The sequence below is a fragment of the Danio rerio genome, chromosome 1 (genome assembly GCF_052040795.2).
Source record: "Danio rerio strain M-AB ecotype USA chromosome 1, GRCz13ab, whole genome shotgun sequence".
NCBI classification, from domain to species: domain Eukaryota; kingdom Metazoa; phylum Chordata; class Actinopteri; order Cypriniformes; family Danionidae; genus Danio; species Danio rerio.
In genome coordinates this window covers 20,169,543-20,186,010 of record NC_141021.1, presented here as the reverse complement: position 1 = coordinate 20,186,010, position 16,468 = coordinate 20,169,543, and the positions used below count along the sequence as shown (strand labels likewise).

The 16,468-nt window shown below is 33.9% G+C and overlaps 1 protein-coding gene across 13 annotated transcripts in view; it reads left to right on the top strand.

The window, feature by feature from the left end:
- The window catches only part of tbc1d1 (TBC1 (tre-2/USP6, BUB2, cdc16) domain family, member 1), a 119,898-nt gene that overhangs the window by 42,442 nt on the left and 60,988 nt on the right, over window positions 1–16,468 (top strand). For all 13 annotated transcript variants that reach the window (XR_015476499.1, XM_087237049.1, XM_087237047.1 and 10 more), the window contains 2 exons: window positions 9,782–10,075; window positions 12,170–12,361. Coding sequence is in view for 12 of the 13 variants with exons in the window: in XM_087237049.1 (XP_087093175.1) it covers window positions 9,782–10,075; window positions 12,170–12,361 (486 nt within the window). In the remaining variant the exon portion in view is untranslated. The remainder of the gene's footprint in view (window positions 1–9,781; window positions 10,076–12,169; window positions 12,362–16,468) is intronic.

The following is a 16,468-nucleotide window of genomic DNA, read 5'->3' as shown; positions in this document are numbered from 1 at the left end:
ATTGGAAAAATCTGACATTGTAATATTTCATTTTCTGGTTTTTAATTTTGCAATGTGAACTTATTTTCACCAGATGAATTGAATAGGTTATTTGGAAATATTTCATATAGTTAAATAGATGTATAGGGTGTTTGCATAAATCATAAGCATGTATAAATACAACAGAATAGAGATGAAAGTTAAACAAACAGTGCTTTATGTTTTTCTGTGAAGTGAAACAGTATACAGTAATTGAACAATCAAACATATAATAACATGGTCATGATTGTATAAACAAACAAAAAAAAATATATATATATTATATTATTATTATTATTATTATTATTATTATTATTATTATTATTATTATTATTATTATTATATCTCTTTTTGTTTTAATATTTAATAAATAATCTAATTCTGCGATTTGACTATTGCAGATACACACATTGTGATATCGATGCTTAATAATTTTCCAGAGAGACAAACAGTATCTGGGCACAAGAATTGAATTATAAAAGTAAAATAAAACTGTATAGTCATTATTGTATTTAATCAGTAAAATTATTTTCATTACAAATTTACTTTTATTGTGCCTTAAAGATGCAGTAGGTGATCTGCCAAAATGCTAACCGCTTAGCATATTATCTTTGGACGGCAGGGAAGGACTGTGATTCAAAGCCACACTTCGCGACAAATCGCGAGCGCGCGGACTGCATCACAACAGCAGACAGACAACCCACTAGTTCATGTCATTCGCCAGTTAGTTAGTGCCAGCGCCGTGCAGGAATTACATTTATTACTTATCCACACTTACATGCTATTTCAGAGCGAATATTCAGAGTAGCATGGTAAACAGTATAGGAAGGCTGTCATTGTTCAAAAATGACCCAATGTGAATATAAAAGAAACATCAGCTCAATAAAGCAGGTTAGGCGGAATAGCGCTATTTACTGATGTTTGTTGTCAAACTAAATATAAATCTACATTATCTATGCTGTAAAAGGACCTTATGAAAATAATAAACATCAATCTTTCACCGGGAGATTTCAGTGGCTGAACAACACGTCTGTTCATATAGGTCATTCATAACAGAACACAATCTAACATAAGTTATACATAGTTTTAAAACAGAACATTACCTGTCTAACAGTAATACTTCAGCCATGGTCTTGTCCTTCCTCCAGCGTGCTAAAATAACTCCAATATTAATTCAGGATTTTAAAAGTTTCAATTCAGCATTTGATTTCTTCCGGTCTGTCTCATGACCGCGCGGCCGCTTATGCAGACGGGCACACGCAGAAGTCCGAATCTACATTTGCTGACAGACAGTCTAAGCTGCTTATCAGAATTAGGGGAGATGTCGGTCCGACTCTATATAATTAGATGAACATTTTTTAGTTTTATGCCTTACCCAGAATATAAAAATACATAAAAAACATTTAGATCATCTACCGTAATCATTAATGGACTGTGAAGAGACTGTCAACCAGCACAACAAAAAATGTTTCTGAAGACAATCACCTACTGCACCTTTAATGCTTTAAACTCTCTTGAAATGCCTTTCAAACACATTCAAATGATAAACTTTCACTCTGTTATGGTTATACTTTGCAAAGACTCCACAAACTGCATATATTCACAACTGTTGTGCTGATCCACTACAATCCCAACTCAACATATGGCATATAGCTTAGCATATCCTGCTGTTTAACTTTGCGACATATTTACTTCATCATCTCCATTTACTTGTTATTCAAAAGAAATGTATTTTTTAAATGCTACTTTAGTTCTATTTAGTAGTACTATCAGACGCCAGTGCAAGTGGCCTGACAAAGTGTGTGATTGCAGACAGCTGCAGCATTTAGCTATAGCCATATTTTTCTACTAATCAAATCTTTAATTCACTGGCATGCGGAGCTAAGTCGACGTCTACTTCAGCAGTGTCCATAGAGAAAAAAAACAGGATAACCCAGAAGAAACAGCGAACGTTGGGAAAAATACTTCAGGCCTAATAAGCACAGGCATATGACCAGGAAGACTATGCAGTTCCAACACAATTTTGATTTCTGTTTTGCCACATAACCCTGCCCCTAATTTGCATGGTCTATCGAGGGCCATAAACATACTAAAATAGTATCCTTAAATCCTTCTGGAAGGCTGATTTCATGTGAACTAGCCTTGGATAGTATGTGTCACAGTTAAAGATATTGTAACCAGTTTTGTTAAATTTCTCAGATGAATAATGTAATACAATTTTGTAAATGCAAGTTAGCAAGAATTGAAGCTGGTGGACATCACTCGTATAGGTTTGAAACACACAATCAATGCTGCATTAAACAAATTACCAAGCAAGTTTAGATATTTTCCAAAAACCATTATTAGAAAAATGATTTATTTTATATAAACAATCCATTTTATGTAAAGGTTGAGCATTCTGTCATTCTCAATGAATTGGGAATTCGTTTTTCTGCAAAGATTCAAAGCATTTACTGTTTGTCAAGTCAAGTGCACTTGTGTATGCTTAAAAAAATGCTACTTCAGTTCTATTTCACTGTTAAAAGTGTCTTGTTAATGGCTAAAGAGTGTATGTATTTGCATTGGGTATCTGCAACATTTAGTTCCACCACAATTCTGGTTCTAGTTTGTAATTTAATACTTCCCCTTTTGCATGGTACATTGAGGGACATAAACATTACTAAAACAGTACACTATTTAGTGTCCTCAGGCTAATTTTATGTGCACTAGTGTCAAAACTAATGTCACAATTAAAAGGGCTGTAACTAATTTTGTTGAATTTCTCTAAAAAAAACTTTTAAAAAAATGCAATTTCTTTGCTTAGCAAAAATCGGGTCATTTGACATAAACAATAATGATTTTACATAAAACATATCTTTTGAAGACACACAGTTAACACTGCAGTGAATAATTACCAAGCAAGTTTGCTATGCAACCCAAGTAAAAATCAGAGATCTATTCAATAAATCACCTGAAGTCAAAGTCATTTTAACAGCATAGAAACAAAACAAACTACTGGACTAACAAGTGAACTAACCAAAGTAAGGCTTTTGTTCACGATTTTTAAATTATTTTTAAGCGTAATTAACACCCTTAGAAAATCACCCGAATCAATCCTAAGTATTATTATTTTTTTCGAATAGAGCTGGTAAGCCATCTGGTGATATTGTATTCATATCGCAATACATATTGCAGATGTCAGATTTTCTTAATATCGAGCAGCTCTATTGCAAACATACTATAAAATAAACTTATCCAAGTAAATCTCATTCCCAGTTTAATGTCACTGAAAGAATTCTCAATCTTTACACACAATATACAAAATTTACTCAAAATATCTGAAGTGAAATGTGAGAACTTTAACAAAATTAGTTACAGTATTTTTCATAAGGATTTTTGGTAAAATATCTGAAGTAGGGCTGCATGATTAATCAAAAAAAGTTTGCGATCTCAATTCGACCCTGCACATAATCTTAATTCAGTATCTCTGCGATTCAGCCATTTTGATTTTCAGGGTCAGAAGAGAAGCGTAAAGGCAGTCGTACAAGTCTTCACATTGTTTTATGTACATTGCTCAGCAACATGGACACATTTAAATGGTGTTAAAAGTGGCGCATACTATACTGTATTTATAAGGTATAATTCACCAAAAAAAAAATTATGTCTTCATGTGAATGTGTATTCGTGGCTCTGAAATCGCACGAAATTTGTTTCTACCCAGAGGATGTGTGCGTGTCCGCCAATAATGTCTACTTTAGGTAACAGAACCTGCTTCTAGGCTGTGAATAACAAGAAGCAAAGTTGTAAATAACGTTGCACTGAGCGATCATTTTGGAGCGATGATTTGCATGTGTATGTATATATATATATATATATATTTATTATACATAGCTAACACAAAGTGTTGTGAATAAAAATACACATTTACTGGGTCAGTAAACCTACTTTAGCTTATATAATGTTAAATATAATGCAAAAGGAAATCTGATCATTGTATATGTTTTATTTTACCAGTAAAAAAAAGGGCCTACTAATGTTGTCAGTGACAAATGACAAGCACATGTCTAAAACATAATAGTTCAACTTTAGAATTATGAATACTTGTATTACGATGGATTTACTTTATTGTGTATTATCAACCAGGACATATTCAATCTGAAGTGAAAATGCCAACTTTGGTGAATATTCGTCATTAGTGGTAAATGCTGCAGTATTTTCATGGTTTTTAGTATTAAAGAAGTAAAATATATGGGGTGGAATTCTTTGTTAATGTGGAAAAGCCTTTTTATTCATAATTTGACAAATTGGCAACTGTAACTCTGTTGTTGTGTATACTTGTGCACAATTTGTCTCATGGACAGGATTGATAGATCAAATTATGTGTTATTTCCATCCAGTGAACCAGAAAAAAACATCCTAAACCGTTGAAACCAAGCCCTAAGGTAATCTTGTTCATTATTGTACTTTTTAGACTTCTTGACCACAGTGGTCTTTTACCCTTTAGTCTAAGCAATTTAACAATTCTCTAGATAAATACACCTTTGAGACAAAATATTATGACCTTCCTAATAATAATATGCTGTTGGTTTGTATGCCTCTAAAACTGTGCTGACCCACTAAGGCATGAGTCGTGTCTTAATATGTTTACTTGTTTGTACTTGCTTTCTTGTGTTCTCGTGAAATTTCATCAGCTGTTGCCAAAGTGGTGTTCCAGTTCAAAGTTCACATTTAGCCAAGTACAAATCACAGATATGTTCTTGCATCAGGAGGAGACATGTGAACTCCTAATAGTCAGGTATCCAATAATGCATCTTGGCCCAAACATGGAAAGTCAATACAGCGTTTGGGGTTCTGTCATGATTTGGTGAGTTACCCATATGCACGGCCATATTGGTGATACTCAGATGTAAACAACAGCTTTTTAGGATCGGATGTTCTGCATATGATGCTAGGCCTATTTGTACAAGAATGAAAAAAAAATGTGTGAAAGCTGCTAAATCACAGAGAGAAGATGCTAACTAGTAGGAATTTAATAAGATATTTATGAGCAGTGTTAATTATGATAAATATACTTGAATGAAACTTAGCAAACAAGATAAACTTGTGAAACAAGATGAACAAGATGAAACTTGTTGTCAAGATTATTTCCCTGGAAATCCTGGTTTTCTCTATTCTGCTTGATTTGTGATATCGTATAGCAATATAAAAATCTTTTTTTATTTCCTGGTTCGATTGATTATTACAGCCCAAAACCTGACAATAATCATTTTAAACAGCAATAATCAGCAAAACATGAGATTTTCATTTGGTTCAGTCTGTGCCATTGTTCTGTTCCTCTAATATGGCCAATTAATGATGCATCATGAACACTATGGTAGATGGGAAAACCAGCAAAAATGTTCAAATACTACACAAAGGGATATAGGAATATAGTAATTTTTAAACTTAAATTATCAGTTGGAACTCAATTCTCTGTAGCTGTTAACATGCTGTGTAGTTCATCTTGTCGAGGCAATCTTTGGTTGTATAAAACAATTATTTTTCTCAATTAAACTGTTTTGGCTGACTTGCAAAGTAAAAATTGATCATTTTATATATTTATATGCTGCTATTGTATTGTACTAGTGCTGATTTTGTATGCTTGACTGAATTATTGGGATATATTTGGGTGCTCGTAGAAGAGATGACTTTTCAGTAGCGGTTTGAATGTTATTAATGTATCAGTAGTTCATGTGGGATTGGGAAGATCGTTCCACCAGTGTGGAGCAGTGAAGGAAAAAGTTCAGGAAAGTGATTTAAAGTCTCTCTGTGATGGTCTTATGAAAACAACGCCATTGTCTTATAGGCATGGGATAATAACCGTTTTTAATGTATAACACGGTTTGGAAAAGTCAAGGTTTTAAAACTCCAAAACTTTTTGTAATACTGTTCCTAAGGTATGTGTAAGATTTTTTTATTTACATTTTTTATCCAAAGATACTGTTTTAAATTGTAAAGAAATCTGTGTTTTTGAAACTAATGAAGTCAGCAGAAGTTCATATTATAGAGCCTAAGCCTGACATGTTTACTGTTCCAAAACATCATAAATCTTACAATAAATAAAATATATTGTTTTAAAAAAAGTAAAAAAAGTATTTGATTTTCACCCAGACATTTAAAAAGAATATATTTTATAGCACTGAGCACAATATCGTGATAATGTGAAATCGTGATATTTTTATCCAAGGTTATCATATCGTCAGAATCTCATACCGGCTTATTTTGTCTTATAAGCCATAGTCTTTTGGAGGGGCTATAAACAATAATGACTATTGTGTATTTATAATATTGCTGCAACAACCATTCAATAAAATCTGTAGTTATCGATAATTAAAATTCATTGTCATGCGGGCTCCTCTCATGATTGAGGAGCTTGACAAAAGATACAAAGCTGTTTGCGGAGTGCACCCATAGAACTCCATGGCATGGGAGAATTTTACATTAAATGCCTCTCAGAAGACAGTAACCTGCATGCTATTTGTCAAAATTGTATAGTTTAAGTCAGTGTTTCTCAACCATGTTCCTGAAGGACCACCATCTCTGCACATTTTCCACGCCTCCTTAACGAAACACACCTGATTCAGATCATCAGCTCATTAGCAGGAAGACCTGTAATGGGTGTGACAGACAAAGGAGACATCCAAAACATGTAGTGTTGGTGGTCCTCCAGGAACGTGGTTGAGAAACACTGGTTTAAGTGCTTTTAAATGCTTATAACATGCTGATAAAAAAATGTTGCTAGTTAGTTCATTTATTATTTTGATATTTGATCAAATGTTGTTGCTTTATGCGTTATTGTCAGCATGTTTATGTCCTAATTTTATAATATGAATTTAGTAGGAGCACAACACTTGCTTTGCTTTTTTAATATATATTTTGCATATTTAGAGATGTTTCACTCTTCAAAACCAATTTGTTTTTCATTTAAGATTTAACATGTCTAAAATGTTTTAAGGATACTTTTATGCATAAATAATACCCTGATTTGTGTTTTTTTATAGTTATAATAAGCAAAGCGTAACATTTTAAAAAGTTTATATTATATTAATCAGATTAATAATCACCCAACTCATAGATTATCAAAATAATCGTTAGCTGGGGTCTATTATTGTTCAATGTAGCCACTTTTGATGGTGGACAGTGGTCAGCATAAACATTTTAGGCACTCTGATTAATCTGCAACTTCATGCACTGCAGAGTTTAAGGCACACATGTTTTGCCAGTGCTGACAGGGAGCAACTCAACCTTAGGGCCTAAACAAAACCTCTCATTATTCCTTCCCATTTCTCCTGCATTCACTTAGATTACTAGAGCTGCTTATTTGCTTATCATCAAATATACATAAATTCGCTAATTTTGCTGTTTACATCAGAGTAAACGATTCACAATGTAAATAAAAGTGCACCAATTAAGTCATCTTGTCTCTAGCATAGTTTCAGTGTAAAATATTTGTATTTCCCTACTGCTAAGAACATCATGAGGAAATGACGGTGTGAGTTTATTGTCCTTCTGTCATGTATCTCAGCTCTGTCTCAACTAAATGTGGTAGTGTTTTGCAAGATGTGGTTTCGGGCAAGTCTGCAGTAGTTTCTGTCCCAGCATAGCACTATTAATGTTTTGAGATCTGAACACTCCACTGGAGGAGTAACATTTGCACTCAGATTTCCCTTATGTTAATATAATTGAAGGTTCTGAAATTATATTTTCATCACTTGTACAGTTAGAGCTTCTGAACTTGCATTTATAAAGCTTTTATGCATTTCTCAAACTGTTTATTTTACTGTTTCTACTTTTTATAGGTATATATTAGGAGTGCAACAACACAGACTTTTCACCTTTCTGTTTTTGTTTTAAGGTCACGGTTTTGGTACGGCTCGGTATATGTTCAGTAATAAAAGCACTGTCAAGTAAAAACAAACAAAAGAAAAAAACTACAAGTATACAAATATAATACAAAATTATGAATACAATATAGCAAAGATAATATATAAAAAACTGCTTTTTAGGTTTTTCATGTATATAATACACAAAAAAAAACATACAGTATCATCAATGTATAAATGAAATAGCTGTTAGCTGTTATTGAGCTACATTAACCTATATAGCTATTCAGTCAAGAGAAGAATGAGTGATTAATATTAATATTAGTTTGATTAATATTAAAAAAACTGACAGCAGGAATGAGATGTTTTTACTTTAAGATGCTGCACAGATTAGAGCTGTAATCGGGCCATAAAAGTTAGGCCCGACAGAATTATGCCCCTGCCCGACAAGTGCAGTTTGATTGACAGCTTTTAAAAGAACCTGTTTACAGCCAGACATTATTCAGATGTGCACATGCGGCACACAGCTTTTTTTTTTTAACCTTTTTACAAGAATCATTATTTTATATGTGTTTTAAAGAAATGTATTCATAACAAGGGTATAGGCCACTTAGAAGTTGGAACAAAGAAATTAAATAAATCCTCTGTAACATCGTAACAAATCTCAGCACTCCAAATAGGCCTATAGGTACATACACTTAGCCTTTAAATCGGCCAATGCACCAATAAAAATAGGTCTTTCTTAACAAATTAAATTCAAATAAATTCTAAATTATGACGGGTATTTGGCAAAAACTAAATTAAGATAAAGACTCTGCAGGATTTGTTTTGCCACTTCTCTTCACAATCAGGTCTTAAGGCGACAGAAGCTGAATGATAAAAGAATAACAACACTAGCCTATATAATGTCTACATTATGCTTTTATGATTTGATTCATATTTATTTATAGTTTGAATATTCTTTACTCACCAAGATTAGGCCTTGTAAACGTGTTTTTGTGGAGGAACATTTTTTGAATTGTGCTCATTGATGGTGCGTCCAGCAGCACTGAACACCCTTTCACTGCTGCTGCTTCTGGCCAGGATACATACTGATCTGGCTAATTTTGCAAGTTTTGGGTACGATTGTTTGTTCGTCGTCCAAGCCAAGAACATCCGTTTCATTTCTCATGACATCGGTTTCAATGTAGCGAGTGACCTCGTCATTTTCAGCTTGCTGCACATTTTCCCACTCCGCAAAACTAGCTCTTTTTGACTACTCCGTCATCATTTGTTTCTCCTTTGCAGGCATGGGTTTTGACATTGTAACAAACTATTTGATTACTTTCTCGTGTTAATCAAAATACATCACATGCACCAGGCAAGCCGGAGCACAAGCCCATCCTGACTCAGTCTAAAATAATAGAAATTAAGCACGGTCCCGTCAGGTTCATGCAAAGATCTTTAGCTCTGATACGCAATTTCCCAAATGTTTACTTTCCAAAGCATAACAGGTTGAATTCTGGATATAATGGATATAATTACTGGTCATTATTGGATTTTACTGCATAAAGAGTTTTTAGGCGCCTCTCAAATCTTCCTTTACAGAAAAAAAGTGTCAAATATGCATCTCCTGTGCTTCAATCACATGCTAGTCATGGAACATGTATAACATGTGAACACAAATGAAACATTTGCTTTTGGCATATTTTTATGTAAAATGGCTGAAAAAGTTTCCACTGACGAATTTTTCCACAAGTGATGCTCAAGTGACATTCATGGTTTTTCTGTCATTGATAGATGCCATTAAATAACTTATTTTTTTGAGTATGTCTGACTGAAATGGCTAACTGAATATTTTCATGATGTACTGTATATAGGTGTAGTTTGCGTCACTTGCATGACCTCATTCTTTCTCTCTCTCTTTTGCATCTGTTCTCCAGGTTCCAGAGATCATCAGCACTCTCAGACAGGCTGGCAAAAGCTCCGCCCGGCAAGAAGACACTCCATCACTGCCTAGCAACGGTCAATCAGATGCCTCCAGCTCCACGGCAACAGCAGCTGATGCAGCCACAGCCTTCGCTAAAAAGTTTGAGGTGTTGTTCTGCGGGCGAGTGGTGGTGGCCCATAAGAAAGCACCTCCTGCACTAATAGATGAGTGTATTGAGAAGTTTGGACGTGTCAGTGTTACAGGCTCACTTGCAGCGGGCATCAGGCGGGCGTTTTCACTCAATCAGGTTACCAAATTTACGTATTTTTTATTTTTTATTTATTGCAGTATTTATGTAATGTATGAACACAGTACTAGATTGTGAACATCTTACATTTGGCATGTTAACATCTTACATTTAAAAACATTTATTTTATTATTCATTCAATTATTCATTTTCTTCTCGGCTTTATTAGTAATATAGTCCCTTTATTAATCTGGGGTTGCGACATTGAACTGCCAACTTATCTAGCATATGTTTTACACAGTGGATGTCCTTCCAGCTGCAACCCATCGCTGGGAACTATCGAGACACACTAATTCACACACATACACTACGGACAATTTAGCCTACCCAATTCACCTGTACCGCATGTCTTTGGACTGTGGGAGAAAACGGAGCACCCGGAGGAAACCCAGGCAAACACGAGGAAGAACATGCAAACTCCACACAGAAATGCCAACTGACCCAGCCGAGGCTCGGACCAGTGACCTTCTTGCTGTGAGGCGAACGTGCTACCCACTGCGCCACCGCGTTGTCCTATATTATATTATATTATATTATATTATATTATATTATATTATATTATATTATATTATATTATATTATATTATATTATATAGTTTTTAATATAATATAAGTGTGTTTGCTATGTATTTATTATGTATGTATAAATAGTATTTCACACATGCATGCATATATTTGAGAAAATATTTAGTTATGTTTAGATAATTAATATGCATGTATATAATACATAATATATTTAAATTTTAGGGGTGTCAAAAATAATTGTTTCTTTGATGCACCGCGATGCAGACATGGACAATTCGGTTTCGGTTCATTAATAGATCATCACCGGGTTATTATGTGCTGACGTCATTTATCTCTTATGCACATATTTCATGTCGCGGTAGAATAGTATTCGAACAAGGCGAGGACAAGTAAATAAAATGCTCCAACTACTTAAAAAACTATTTTGCATAATTCACTGCTAGTGAGTTTTCTGGACAGTCTTTCAACACAACGCTACTGTAGAGTGAGTTTTCTTCATGTTGCCTATCATGGATCAGCTGTGATAGCTGATGTGCGCTTTATTATGCGCATATTTACTGCTACCACCCATTCTTTATTGTTCGCGTAACTCATCGGTGAACAGCGTTGATAGTTTTAGAGCCAATCACAGCCCTTCCTGTTGATCCTGTGAACACATACCAATCATGGGGATGTAAGAACACGCTCGACAATGCTTAACAAGCAGCATATTATTTCCATTAGTTTATTTGCTTATTTGCTACAAGCTAATCTACAGTTTACTGCAGTTCTTATATTAAAAGTAATATACTGTATAAATGTATTTAAACATTTTAATTTAAGAATTGTTGTGTTGAGAAGAAAAAAATATAATTGTGTATTGAAAGCATTGTCAATCCATTGTGATGCACCGAGATATCAAATTTAACCAAATCGATGACATGATAATCGTAACCGTACCATGAGACCAGTGTAGGTTCACACCCCTAATAAATTTAAATATATATGTGTGTCTAACATTTTTCTTTTATAGTTTTGTTTATATGTATGTGTGTATTACATATACATAATAAATATATAAAAAGTATACTCGCATATCATGTCAAAACAAACATTTTACTTATTAATCGCATTTAATCTTTGCCTAGCACTAATGTTTTGTTTTGTGTTTTGTGGTTTTTGTTTAGTTTTTTTTTGTTTAGTTTCCTTTATTCTTTTTTTGTTTTGTTTTGTTTTTGTTTCTTTACCACATGCTGTGATTTTATAATCGAGTGACTTGGAAATTAAAGTCAGCATGTATTGGTGCCAGATGAGAGTGACAGTTTTTGTGTAGCCCATTTACAACATGCTGGTAGTTTCAATTTCACTTTGAATATGTTTGTTTATTATTGATGCTCATAATAAGTGTCGTTATTATAATCTAGCATAGATATTTTACTTCTCTTTATTCTGGATTCTGTTAAATTTAAGGATGTGTTGTGCAGTGAAGCAAAGTAAAACGCAAGTGTTTGTAAATTTTTACTTTTTAACAAAATCATTTTTATAACATGATTATTTATATTAACAGATACTTTTGATTCACTTTTCTAGGTGGTGAATGGAACAAATGAGGGTGATGGAGGAGGAAAGCGACCTTTGTTTTTTAAAAGAGATCAAAGTTTTCCATTTCTGCAGGCATTGGATGAGAATGGCCTCTCACCGGAGCTCCAGCGACGGGCAGCAGACGGAGCCACTGGCGTTCAACCTACCAGTCTACAGGAGAACAGAACCATGCTGTTTACAGTTAGTGATACACACACACACACACACACAGCCCTCACACATGCACCAGCATAAACAACAGAATCAAAGGTGATATAATCATACCTTATATGATGATTCTTTTTGCATATATATATATATATATATATATATATATATATATATATATATATATATATATATATATATATATATATATATATATATATATATATATATTTATATATATATATATTTATATATATATATATATATATATATATATATATATATTACACACACACACACACACACACACACATTTAATATTTTCTCTCTCTCTCTCTCTCTCTCTCTCTCTCTCTATATATATATATATATATATATATATTACACACACACACACACACACACACATTCAATATTTTCATTCTTACAAATCAGGTAATAAATAAACAAACTGTTTTCTCAATGTTTGCATTGTGATATGTTGCTTATCATGAGGTAGTTTACTGACATTATAAGCATTCTCTAGCTTTATTTCAAATGGAGCTTTGTAATGCGAAATCTGCTTTCCTTATTAAATCTCTGTGTTGGCACATTACCCACATAATCCAATACCAGACCTAAAAGAGCTCAGTGTCTTTGCTCATGAGAAACTGCCAATTTTGGAATTATATTATGGTTCTCCAAAATGTTATATTTATATGTTACATGAACATGTCAATAAACACAATATTGGCATGGAGGTCCTTCAGAATCCAGTTTGAACGTCTCCTAAAGGCTTTTAACGCAGTTCTCTATTGATATACAGCGTGCAGATACAGTAAACATCTTAAAGTGCACTTTCTTTGGTGTTGTCACTGTGACTTGTAGTAGTTGTAAATTGGTAAGTGTGTGGAAGTTCAGCATTCTTCATACTTGTGTTGACATTAGGCATGCTCAAATTGATCATGTGAGATTGGTATTGGCATTAATAACATTCTGTAACTCGATACATTTTCATAAAATTCGATTGATCTCATTAACTGATTAATTAACTGAGCAATTTGGCTTTAACAACAAGCGACATCTGAAAGACAACATACAAACTAGCCTGATAGACACTCATTGGCCACAACTTTCTCTGTGTTTCAGCAAAATGGAATGATTTTAGTGACATCTTGTTTTGACACATGTTTTAGGAAAAAGTTTTTTAAAAACTCAACAATACACTCACAAATCGACTAACCTTTTGTTATACTGGGGGCTGTTTTTGGCCCAATTGAATTCCATAATAACAATATACTTTGATTACAAAGCCATGACACAATTTTATTATGTTTTCTTGATTGTTGGTGGTTTTCTTTCTTTGGAAGAGGTAAAATGTCCAATTTTCTACTATTGATTAACAGTTGCAGTGCAAAAAAGCTTAAGTTTCTGGCATTTATATGGAGTAAAGTGAGTGTGAGTGTTTAAGAGTGTAGTAACAGTTGAGAGTTGAGAGAACATAATCAAAAGTAATCAAAATAAGTGTATTTATGCACACACTAAAATTTGCTGTTCACTATATAGAACTCCATGTAAAAGTCATACACTTTTTTGCACAGTCCTATCTAAAGGGTTAAAGGTGCCAGCTAATGATCAACAATTAAAAATTAAAAATTTAATTTTTGTCTTCTAACAATCAAGACAATCATATGGTGTCATGGCTTTGCAATCAAAAATGTCAGAATAATGGAAGACAATGGGGCAAAAACAACCACTAGCATAACAAAAGGATAGTTAATTTGAACAATACAAAAGGGTTAAATGTGTTGAGTCTGTGCTCTCGCTGACTGAATTGTGCACTGGTTGCAAATGTTTGTCCTGATAAGCAACAAAGCGTTGAAGTGCTGAAAGATTCATTTTGTACTTTCAATAGCCCCTTTCACACATACAGACCTTTCCGGAAAATTACCGGCAATTTTCCGGAAAGGTTGTATGTGTGAACAGGTCCTTTTTGAAAATACCGGTAAATTCGTTCTGGCTATTTTCCGGAAAGAGAAGTTGTAACATTACCGGCAATTTGCCGGAATGCTGCGCTGTGTGAACGCAGAAGAAATATTTCCGGAATAAGCGCGTGCACGTCTAGAACGTGCTGACGTGAGACGTCTGCTTTAGCCAATCACAACAGTCAGACGCATTTACGTCCGCGCGGTTTGTGAGAATAAAAGCCTTTGAATATTTTTCCAGACGCATTTAGCTGCTAGAAGTTAGTCAGATCACGTTTATATGTTCTTCTTTATGCCAACTGTGCAAATAATCATCGATAAGATGCTTATGATAAGCCGTTGTTTGTTTACCTTCAAGCTTTGCGTGTGCCCATGAAACAGCCTGTGAGCGCCAGCACACACACATATTATGATCTCGACATGCGAAAGTGATCCTGCGAAAGTTGTTCACAATATTGATCATCAAAAGAGTTTGTAATTTAGTCAAATGTTTACAAATACAAGCGCAGCCGTTTAAAGCTCATTTGTGGTGAATGATGTCAGAATTTACCGGTATTTTGGAATGGATGTGTGAATGCTCTTTTCCGGAAAATTTCCGTAACGTCCTCGCCTGTGTGAACAGCGCTTTTTTGAATATACCGGTAAAGTCGTTCCGTAAATTTTCCGGATATTTACCGGTATCACTGTGTGAAAGGGGCTAATGATTCCAACTGAAGTTCTTACGCATCTTTTGAAACCTAAATCAGACATGCCATTTCTCCAAACACAAAAATGGAAACCAAACAATAATAATAATGTTATAAATAATAATAATAATGGTACAAATAATAATAATAAATTATGTTTTTGTAAGTTTTTTTTTATTGTCAGTCACACATTGTATTTAGTTGATATACTAATAATGGAAAGTGTTTTTTTTAAAAGCCCTGATTATTAAATCAAAGCCTATGAAAATGTTCTGTGTAATAATTTCTACAATTTTTATTAAAAATATTATACCTCGTTACTATAAATAGTAAAACCAGAGCAACTTGGTCTGTGGTATTGTTTTATCGGTTAATGGTGTTAACAATGGCATTCAATCACATATTTAAAGCTTGAATGATTAGGGTATTTGAGCAGATTTGTAAATGTGTAGTCTTGTTTTTTAGTCATTTTTGTTTTGCATTCAGACAATGAGACACCAATCACATGTTTTTTAAGATCCTTATGTGATCTCTCTCTCTCTCTCTCTCTCTCTCTGTTTCTCTTTCTCTTTGAACTTTGCTTTTCTTTTCGCTAAGTGGAGGGTGAGATGGCATGTCAGTGTTGTAGCCTGAGGCACATTAGATTCACATTAAACAATTTTGTGCTAAAATACACACTGCTTTGGTTCACGCAAATCTGTATTCCCACAATGGCATGTATTCAGAGTGTGGACACATGAATCACGCTTAAACTGAATGGATATTTTTGCATAACATAACAATATTAGAACAACCCACAATCATTTTAATTATATATCCCTCATTTTCCAAATAAAGTTTACTTTCTATGCTGCTATAGTTTAAATCTAATTCAATAATTCTTTTTTTTTCGGCTTAGTCTCTTATTTATTAGGGGTCTCCACAGCGGAATGAATTGCCTACTATTCTGCCATAAATTTTACACAGTGGATGTCATTCTAGCTGCAACACTGTACAGGAAAACACCAATACACTCACGCATTCAAACACAATCATACACTATGGCCAAATTTAGTTTCTTCAATTCGCCTATAGCGCATGTCTTTGGACTGGAGTACCCAGAGAAAACCCACATGAACATGGGGAGAACATGCAAACTCCACACAGAAAGGCCAACTGGCCCAGCTGGGACTGTGCCACTTCTAATTAAAATGTGGATTGTGCTGTGTTATTTCTTGCTTAAAGCCAAACACAATGTTAGTCAAATCTGTGTAGCACTTCCTGTTTCTCTGGCTGACAGGAAGCTGTCAGCTCCTCTGCAGGAAATTACATAGCAATAATGACACCTTCAACAGCACCACCAGTGTTATGGAATTGCATTTTTGTCACTTTATTCTGCTTCTGTTTGTTAGGCCTTTCGTTAGGAAAGAAGTCATAAAAAACGTGTGTATTTTATTTATTTATGTAATTTATTTATGTTTGTATAAAAGTATTGAATGTAGCTAAAGGTG